This window comes from Myotis lucifugus, unplaced genomic scaffold (genome assembly GCF_000147115.1).
Source record: "Myotis lucifugus unplaced genomic scaffold, Myoluc2.0 scaffold_342, whole genome shotgun sequence".
NCBI lineage: Eukaryota > Metazoa > Chordata > Mammalia > Chiroptera > Vespertilionidae > Myotis > Myotis lucifugus.
In genome coordinates, this window is record NW_005871390.1 from 700,980 (window position 1) to 711,035 (window position 10,056).

General features: G+C 51.7%; 1 protein-coding gene across 1 annotated transcript in view; it reads left to right on the forward strand.

The window, feature by feature from the left end:
• The window catches only part of LMNB2 (lamin B2), a 29,969-nt gene extending 24,758 nt beyond the window's left edge, over nt 1-5,211 (forward strand). Inside the window, 5 exon segments of the mRNA XM_014466499.2 lie at nt 419-756; nt 833-940; nt 1,510-1,629; nt 1,897-2,010; nt 2,591-5,211. Coding sequence (XP_014321985.1) covers nt 419-756; nt 833-940; nt 1,510-1,629; nt 1,897-2,010; nt 2,591-2,632 — 722 coding nt within the window. The 3' untranslated portion in view covers nt 2,633-5,211.
• Nucleotides 5,212-10,056: the final 4,845 nt, after the last annotated feature.

Here is a 10,056-nt window from a genome sequence, read left to right on the forward strand (position 1 = left end):
GCTGGGGAGCGCTTCTGTTTACAGAAGTGATATGATGCTAAGGAGCTTGACAGGACATAAATGCTAGATGTGGTGAAACAGCAAGTCATGAGATAGCGAGGAGTGGTGGGAGACGGGGAGGCTGGAGGTAGTGAGGAGAGGTGGGGAGAGGGGGAGGCAGGAGGTAGTGAGGGGAGGTGGGGAGAGGGGGAGGCAGGAGGTAGTGAGGGGAGGTGGGGAGAGGGGGAGGCAGGAGGTTGCTGGCTAGGAGGAGACATCAGGGGGCATGAGGGGTGATCCAAGAAGGGAGAGGGTGGGAGGTGGAGGGTGGGGTTTTTAGGGAGGTGTAAGGAGGAGAGGCCAGCCTGGGGCCAGTCAGGATGGACTGCTGAGTAAGTCCGCCCACCTTGCACTGTCCAGGCTCTTCTGGTCTGACCTTAAGCCAACAGGCTTCGGTGCCACCACCAGTCACCCTGTGCCCCTTTCCCCAGGCTGAAGCTTTCCCCCAGCCCATCGTCACGGGTCACCATCTCAAGGGCCACCTCGAGCAGCGGCAGCAGTGTGTCCATGATGGGACGCTCTGGCCGCAGCAAGCGGAAGCGGCTAGAGACAGAGGAGCCACCGGGCACAGGCTCCAGTGGCATCAGCTTGGGCAGCGGCAGCAGCAGCAGCAGCAGCTTCCACCTGGCCCAGCAGGCCTCAGCCTCGGGCAGCGTTAGCATTGAGGAGATCGACCTGGAGGGCAAGTTTGTGCAGCTGAAGAACAGCTCCGACAAGGTAAGGGGCCTTGCCGCCGGGGCGGAGGGCTCCCCAGTTGGGCCTGGGCTGTGTTTCAGGCAGTTCCCCTTTGCAGGACCAGTCTCTGGGGAACTGGAGGATCAAGAGGCAGGTGCTAGAAGGGGAGGAGATTGCCTACAAGTTCACACCCAAGTATGTGCTCCGGGCTGGCCAGACTGTCACGGTAGGTGGCTTTGGAAGGGCAGGTGGGCTGAGCGGAGGGAGTTGCAGGGTTAGGGAGAGTGGCCACCAGTGGGAGGGGGATGGCAGCAGCAACCACATAGGTGACAGAATGTGTGATGGGGCTGGAGAAGCAGGACCTGGCTTGGGGGATGGAGTAGTGGTTGAGTACCCGGTTTTGAGAAAAGCTGCCACAAATCACGTGTGTGCTGGCATAGTTCCATTGGGCCCTCCCTAGAGCCCTTTGGAATGCCTAATTGTTACGCCAGGATCCCATGGTGGAGGTGGGTCAGTCCAGGCTATCTGGGCCAGTGGGAATTGGCAAGAGATATAACAGTCATGGGCATGGGCATGGGCCCTGGAGCTAACAGGCTTCAGATCCCAGCTCATCCTATTTGCCAAGATGAATGTCCTTGGCCACTATGAACTTCAGTCTCTTCTTCCATACCCTAGTGATCATTTCTGGGTAGGACCCAGAAAGGCTGGAAGGATTAAACGCCTGGTGCATCAAAAGGGGGGCTCTGGTAAGGGACTGGTTAACAGCACTGAGGGAGGCCCTCTGTGTGTCTCCAGGTGTGGGCAGCTGGTGCAGGGGTGGCCCACAGCCCCCCATCGACACTTGTGTGGAAGAGTCAGAACAGCTGGGGCACAGGCGAGAGCTTCCGGACTGTCCTGGTCAACGCCGATGGGGAGGTGGGTGCTTGGGGCTTGGATGTGGGGTTCCTCTGCCTCAGTCCTTGGGTCTCCCCTGTCCACCTCACACCACACCACCAGCCAGTGCAGGAAGGAGCCCTGGGGTGGAGCCTCGGCCAGCGGAGCCAGTGAAGGCAGCCCTGGGCCTGGTCCCCAGATGGCACTCTGCAGTGTGGTGACACCCTGAGCAAGCATGTTGACTGCCACCAACGTGGGCTGGGCCCCTGCACCTGAGGGGTTGGTGGCCATGGCTCTTGTCTTACACAGGAAGTGGCCATCAGAACGGTGAAACAGTCCTCGGTGGTGCGGGAGACCGAGAACGGGGAGGAGGGAGAAGAAGAGGGAGCCGAGTTTGGCGAGGAGGATCTTTTCCATCAGCAGGTAGGGCCCCGGGGGGCTCATTCGGGCGCATACACGCACACACGTGCACCCACAGGCCCTGCTGGCTGGTCCTTGGCACCACAAGGCTCCCTCAGCTCCTGGCTCTGCTGGGCCCTGCGGTTTGTAGCTGGAGGTGGCCATGGGGCAGCATTCCTTGCCTCTAGGTCTTGCCTGTTGTGTGGACCTCGGGGTACGAGTCCAGGGACCCTGGGAGTGGGGTGTTGACAGCGGACTGCCTCTCTAGGTGGCACCGCTGGGACTGCCCTCATGGTCTCAGAGAATGCTCTGGCACCATGATTTTGGTCGGAGAATGGTGACTTAAATAATGGCCTTTGGGGAGAAGATGGAGAACCTAGCACCACACCGAGTTAGACACAGTGTTTGAGACAAAATTGTGATGTGTTATGTAGCTTAAAACATCAGTAAGGGAGACATGGAAGGTTCTGGAACAGGGACAGTTGTGGCTGATGCCGTTAGCCTTGTCATCTTGTGGGGGGCTGGTCTTCCTGGGCTGGCCCAGCCCCTCCCGGGGGGCTTGGGGGCCACCAGCCCCACGTGACTGCTGCTGTCCTCCCTCCAGGGGGACCCGAGGACCACCTCGAGAGGCTGCCGCGTGATGTGAACGGAACACGCCTCATCACATCTTTCCCCAGAGCCACTGAAGACTATTTTTATATCATTGGCTTTCTTCAGTCCTTCACACATTTCTAGAGCATTTTTAAGCAAACTGCCAGATGTGGGGTGGGTCTCTGTTCTGTTCTGTCAGTGGGTTTCTATGGGCCCTCCCTCCAACCACTGTCCAGGTGTCTTTCGGTGCCCGTTTCCCGTGGGTTGAACTCCAGGCCTAGGAACCTACTGGCTGATGGGTTTGGTCTTGGAGTCTGGAGGGGTCCACGTACTGCCCCTCCCTCCCCAGTCTAACGGGATGGCAGAGTCAGTAGGTGTCCTTTGTGTTATTAAGCTTTTAAAAACCAAAATCAGAGTCCAGGTTCCTGCCTGGTGGGATAGGGGTGTCCCCAGTGGGTTTGGTGGCTCTGCCCACCAGAACGTGGTGTGGGAGCTCTTGGGAGTCACAGGTCTTACTGTCCGCCTGGCTTCAGGGTTGTTGCAGCTCCTGCTCTGAAGGTGTTGGGTGGCAGCAGGGTTTTCCGCCCGTGTCAATCCGGGCACGTTGGGTGGGGGCTCCTTGTTCCCATGACGGCTGCCAAACCAGACCAGTAGGACAGGAGAGGAGGAAGCCTGGGGCAGGAGCACTTCCAACCCAAGACGCAACCAGGTCCAGTGAGGGCCCAGTGTGAGCCTCGGCAGCACACGCCTCAGGTTCTAGAACCAGGTCCACGTGTAACCACTTCGTGCCTCGTCACGAAGACACTGACTTCAGGGTGAGCCCCTGGATGCCCCCCCACATACACCTCGTGCCGGGGCTGAATGCCAGCCTCCCGCCTCCTCATATATATATATAGGGTGACCCCAAAAAATGTATACACACACTTTGAATAATTATAAAGGCAGTGTTTATTAAAACACATTTCATTTTCAAAATTGAGCTATCAGCTATTACAGTGTGTACATTTTTTGTGGACGCACTGTATTCTGCACATATATCACTGTTCTTGCTTCTATCTGTAACTCTTGCGGAAATTATGTTACTCAGGCCACTGCCAGCTGACCCCTTTAGGGTGGTTCCATGTCACAGGCTAGCTTCTGGCTGCCCAGTGACCCTCTCTGCATTAGCCTACCGTTTACAGCCCCCACCTAGATACACAGAAGTTATTTTTTTAATGGATATTTATTTTTTTACATTGGTCAGTACTCAGATTGCCGATCCTGCTTCCATGGCTCAGGCCAGTCATGGGGACAGCCCCCAGGGAGCCTGTCCGTGAGCTCTGAGCCCGCAGATGGCACACTTCTTCAGAAAGGGCAGCTCAAGTCTTACTTAAACACTCGCTACAAGCCAGGGTGGCGTGCTGCCTGGGCAGCAGTCTCAGAGCACCCAGTGGCTGGCCCTGCGGGTCCCCTGGCTGGGAGAAGCACACCTGCCCATTTGCCCTGCGCACACCCCCAGGCCTGGCTTTCCTTGGGAATTGCTGACAGTGAGGAGGGGTGGAGCCCCAGTGGCTGACAACCTAAATGTGCTGTTGTGTTGAGTTCCCCCATAGCCCTCGCTTTACATCTGGGTCCTCCCCGTGGCCACCCTACGTTCCCAGGCAGAGGAGGGAAGGGTGTCACCAGGACTCACAGAAGGGTCTGGTGGGCCCCAGAGAACTTGCCCGCCTGGCAGTGCAGCACCCTGTACCCCACCCGAACCTCTCCTGGGAGTGCTTGCAGGGCTCCTGAGGCCGAAGGCTGTGTGCACCCCCCACCCCAGACAAAAGGGGCACTGACATCCAGTGACATTTTGGGGGAATCTGGGAGATCAAAACTGGGTCCTTGAATTTGGGTCTGTGGTTTGCTAACCGTCGTTCTCAGTTACAAGCTCATGGACAGAAAGGGAGAGCCCCCCCCCCAGTGCTTGGCAGAGGCCTTGGGTGGAGCTGGGAAGTGGTCCAGGCCACCAGGGGGGAGGGTCATCTGGACCCGGGGGTGACACTCACCCGTAATCAAGTGTTTGGAACCATGGAGCAGAAATCAGTGTGAAATTGCTGCCATGGCCTGGGAAACAGTGCACGTGTCCTTAAACAAGCTGAGCTTTAAGCCCCTTACAATGATGCAGAAGTGAGTCCTCCGTCTGAGCCCTTGTCATGTGACTGAACCCAGCACTGGTCCCAGAGGAAAACCAGACCGGCCCCCAGCAGCGGCGAGGGGGCGGCCTGCAGGGAGGTGTCTGCGAGGGCACCGGTCCAGAGCCAGCCTGGGCGCCCACCCAGGAGTCATCACTCAGCTAGTTTCCTAGCGGAGACTGACAGCGGCCCCTGCAGTTGTGTTCACATTAGCATACCCGCAGGGCTAACCTTCCCCAGCAGAGCTGCTCACCAGGTTTCCCATCCAACCCGACACCTCAGCACAACTAGCAGTGGAGGAGGCTTCCAGAACTGTGGGGGGTGGGGGGGGGGTCTGCACTTTCATTTCAGATGTATTGGTGGTTTTTAAGGTGCATGCCAAATGTGTGGTCTTTTTTTTTTCCCCTCCAATGCTTTGTAATATACATTTTCTGACTGGAAACGTTTTTGTACAACACTCCAATAAACATTTTGCTTTTAAGTTGTGCCTCTGAGCTTACTTTGAAGCCGGTTACCGAAGCCCAACTGCTAAAATGCCAATGGGCTTCTTCCCAGAAAGAGACTCACTAGAGGGGTCTGGGGATGGGGCAGTGCAGGGTCCCATGACCTCACCCCTCCCAGGAGCAAACTCAGATACACACACAGACAATCCTTTATCCCTGAGAGACAAATGAAGGCTGAACCAGTGGTTTCTGACAGACAAGGCAGAGCTGAGCAGAAGGCAGGCTGGGAACCCTCTGCCTCTGAACAAAGGGACGTCAGGGCCCCGGGTCTCCACCTGAGACTGACGCTTAGGTACCCGCTAGGCTCCTACCAACGGCCCCAACCACCTGACAGCCATAACCTACACAGGCCACTTTCTGTACAAGGAGAAAAGGGGGAGGCTCCATCCAGGGGTCTGTTCCAGGCTTACGTTTCATGAGCCTATTGGCCTGAACAAGGAGCAAGTGGGGTCACACCATCACCACACACCCGGCCTCCCTCCCCAGCAATCCTTAGGCACCAGCTCACCTCCTGACTGGCCAAACCCCTGGCACACGCAGCCTACAGTCTACCACATCACAACACTTTTCCTTGACTGGGAGAGAGCACTATTGTGTCTAGCTCTTTTCTTTTTCTTTCTTTTTTAATCCTCGCCAGAGGATATTTTTCCATTGATTTTTAGAGGGAAAGACAGAGAGAAATATCGATGTGAGAGAAACACATTGATTGGTTGCCTCCCGCATGCTCCCCAACCAGGGCCAAGGACAGAGTCTGCAACCAAGGCACGTGCCCTTAACTGAATTCAAATCCGGGACCCTTCAGTCTACAGGCCTACGCTCTACTCACCTAGCCAAACTGGCTAGGGCTATTTTGTCTAATTCTTAACCCTCATACACAGTTAAACAAAATGAGAAGACAAAATATCTTTCAAAGGAACGAGAAAAACATCTTAAGGAAATGGAAATAAGTAATTTGCTTGATAAAGAATTCAAAGAAACAGTCATGATGATGCTCACCAAACTGGAGAGGTATTTAGGGAGAATTTCAACAAAGAGAAAGTATAAGAAAGACCCAAGGGGGGGGGGGTGTCAATTAGGGGAAAACTTTAGACAAAAAAAAAAAAAAAAAAAGACCAAGCAAACCTGAAGAGTACAACAAATGAAATGGAAAATACAGTAGAAGGGGGAAACTTTGCACATTCAGTTGGTCCATCCATGATGGCGTTCATCTGTGAGGCTGAAGTAGGTAGAGAAAGCTGCAGGCCACTTACAAGACTTGTAATGTTCTGATACTGGCCAGAGAGAGAGGGCTATTGCAAAGGGTTTGGTTTCCTAAACTTCTAATGAGATTCACTTAGGACACACACACACACACACACACACACACACAAAGAATAACTAATCCTAAAACTTAAATGGAATCACAAAAAACCCGACTATCCAAAGAAATCGTGAGAAAGAACAAAGTGGGAGACATCACGATCCCTGATATCAAACAATAAAGCTACAATAAAACAGTATGGGACTGGCATAAAAACAGATCTATAGATCAATAGAATAGAGAGCCCAGAAATAAATCATCCCTAATACAGACAATTTCTGACAAAGGAGGCAGACTCATAGACACAGAGAACAAACAGGTTTGCCAGAAGGGAGGGGGTTGGGGAGTTGGGTGGAAAGGACATCTGAAACTAATATTGACTGTCAACTGTAATTGAAAAATAAAATTAGAGAACCGAGATGGCAGTGGAGGTAAATGCTGTTACTCGCTGTCTGGAGTTCGATTCCGGCCAAGGGCATGTACCTTGGTTGCAGGCACATCCCCAGTAGGGAGTGTGCAGGAGGCAGCTGATCGATGTTTCTCTCTCATTGATGTTTCTAACTCTCTATCCCTCTCCCTTCCACTCTGTAAAAAATCAATAAAATATATTTTTTTAAAAAAATTACAACTATCTCACTCATTCATGGATAATAGAGACCATTATAAACTTTTGAACAATAGTAGATACAGAGGCAGAGCTCCCTCACACAGATTGTCAAACTGCAGCGGGAAGGCCGGGGAGGGTTGGGGGACAGGAGGGAGGGGGTTAAGAGTTCAACTGAAGGGCTTGTATGCATGCATATGAGCATAACCAATGGTCATAAGACACTGGGGGGTAGGGGAAGCCGGGGTATTGTCAAGGATGGGGGGGAAAAAAGGACATATATGTAATACCCTTTGTAATGCTTTAAGCAATAAAAAAAAAAAAAATTACAACTAAAACACAGAACAACCATCACTCAGAACCACCTGAAATCTGCCTGAATGGAAGAAAAGTAAACAAGAAAGCACACTGAGGCTGGTAGGAGGGGCGGAGGCGATTAAAGGCTGGGCACCCACGTATGGTGTTTCTTTAATCGGGAGGGAGATCTCCAAGGCCTCCAGTGAGAAGCAGGGGGTCCCAGCCCCATACCAGACCCCAGCCCAGGGTTCCAGAGCTGGGAAGAGTAAGTCCCCGTAACTTTGGGCTGTAAAAACCAGTGGGGATTGTGGCTGATGGAATTCCAGGTGTTCCTCTTAAACGGCCCACAAACGAGCTTACGTGGTCTTTTCCTCCTAGCTCCAGCGCCGGGCTACGGCTTTGGGGAAATCCAGGGACGTACAGGGAGGAACTGGGTTGTCTGGCATTGGGGCCGGAACTCAGGGGCAGCTTTCTCCCAGACAGGGTGCCCACAGGGGTCACTGTTCCTATGCTGGGACCTCCCCCATCGGAGAGCTGACTAGCGGCCATATCTGAGTTTCCATCAGTGTGGCCCACTGTTCGCTTGGCCCTGGTGATTCCCTGAGACCCCACCCAACCCAATTTGCAGTCCCACCCAAGCTGTTTGCAGCTGCTTTTCCATATGAAAGGCCTGTCCTGGCTCAGGCTTCACGCTTTGCTCAAATCTCTTGAACAAGCAGCAGCTGGAGTCAGCATGCCCCAAACCTATCAATAAAAGGCCCAATACCCAGCACTAGCACCAGCCTGCCCTGCCTCACAGCTGGGCCTCGCCTGGGCACTTCCTAGCCCAATACAAATAGCAGGCATCTGCGGATCTCTCTGTACCTCCTGCCGGGTGGCCCCAGGCAGTGGCTAACTCTGCACCTTCCAAGAGGCCCCACAGACAGTGTACCCTGTAGACAGCTTCAGACCATACCAGATTACAACTCTACACACCCACAAGTGACACACAACACACGCAAGGGGCAGACTCAGGGAGCACCAAAGCCCCACAGAAGCAAGTCCTGCTCCACAGGGGTGTCTCCTGCATAGCAGCTCTTCCACTGTAGATGCAGCTGGTCCTCACAGCCAACTGGAATGGAGGCCAATTCCTCCCAGTGACACCAACACCAATTAACTACAACAAGACTATGCAGCCCACACAGGGGTGCACCTATAGTGACCAGCTCAGGTGACTGGGGAGGCTGAGCCACTGGGCCCTACAGGACACCTATTACACAAGGCCCACTACCAATTTCAGGAGATATAACAGCTCTACCTAATACATAGAAACAAACACAGGGAAGCAGCCAAAATGCAAAGACAAAGAAACATGTTACAAATGAAAGAAATGGAAGCAAGCAAGCAAGCTACTGGATACAGAGTTCAAAACAGTGGTTATAAGTTTACTCAAGGATCTTAATGACAACTTCAAGGGACTTAATGAGAGTTTCAAGGGACTTACTGAGACTTTCAAGGATCTTAGTGAGAATGTCAAAGATATAAAAAAAGACCAGTCGGAAATTAAGTATACACTAACTGAAATAAAGAATAGCTTACAGGGATTCAACAGTAGAGGACTCTGAGAATCAAATCAACGATTTGGTATATGAGGAAGTAAAAAACACCCAATCAGAAGAGCAAAAAGAAAAAAGAATACAAAAATATGAAGATAGTGTAAGGAGCCTCTTTCAAGCATACCAATATTTACATTATGGGGGTGCCTATCAAAAGAATAGCTTTGGAGGGGAGTAGTGGGACAATAAAACGCAATTTTCATTTGTATTGTGACATGTGAAGATAAAATTGAAATATTACTCAGCCATAAAAAGAATGAAATCTTACTATTTTCGACAACATGGATGGACCTCTAGGGCAGTGATGGCGAACCTATGACACGCGTGTCAGAGGTGACACGCGAACTCATTTTTTTTGGTTGATTTTTCTTTGTTAAATGGCATTTAAATATATAAAATAAATACCAAAAATATAAATCTTTGTTTTACTATGGTTGCAAATATCAAAAAATTCCTATATGTGACACGGCACCAGAGTTAAGTTAGGGTTTTTCAAAATGCTGACACGCCGAGCTCAAAAGGTTCGCCATCACTGCTGGGGTATTACGCTAAGTGAAAGAAGTCAGAATGACAAAGACAAATGCCGTATGACTTCACTCATATGTAGAATCTTAAAAAACAAATGCGTAACAAAACAAAACAAAACAGATTCATTAGTGCAGAGGAGGGAGGTGGGATGGGAGTAAAAAAAGAAAAATAAATGCTCTCCCCCTTTCAGTACCTCATCCTGACTTCACAGGTGAAAAGGGGAGAACTCAGTTTTCTTTTACCAAGTGAACACATGCTCATCAATCTGACATTGCTTCTCACGGGCGGTGTCTGGCTGAGCTAGATGCTCTCAGAAGGAACTAATACACTGAATTTTGTAAGGTTCCAGAATGTTGCTGCTATTGTACAATAGACCTGTTTTTCCAGGAAGTCGAGCTCTGATTGAAATATATTCGGATCAATGATTGAGAAATTAAGAACACCTGCTAATTAAGGCGGATACCCCTAATTGTCGGGGTAACGGTTTTCATCTCTTCTA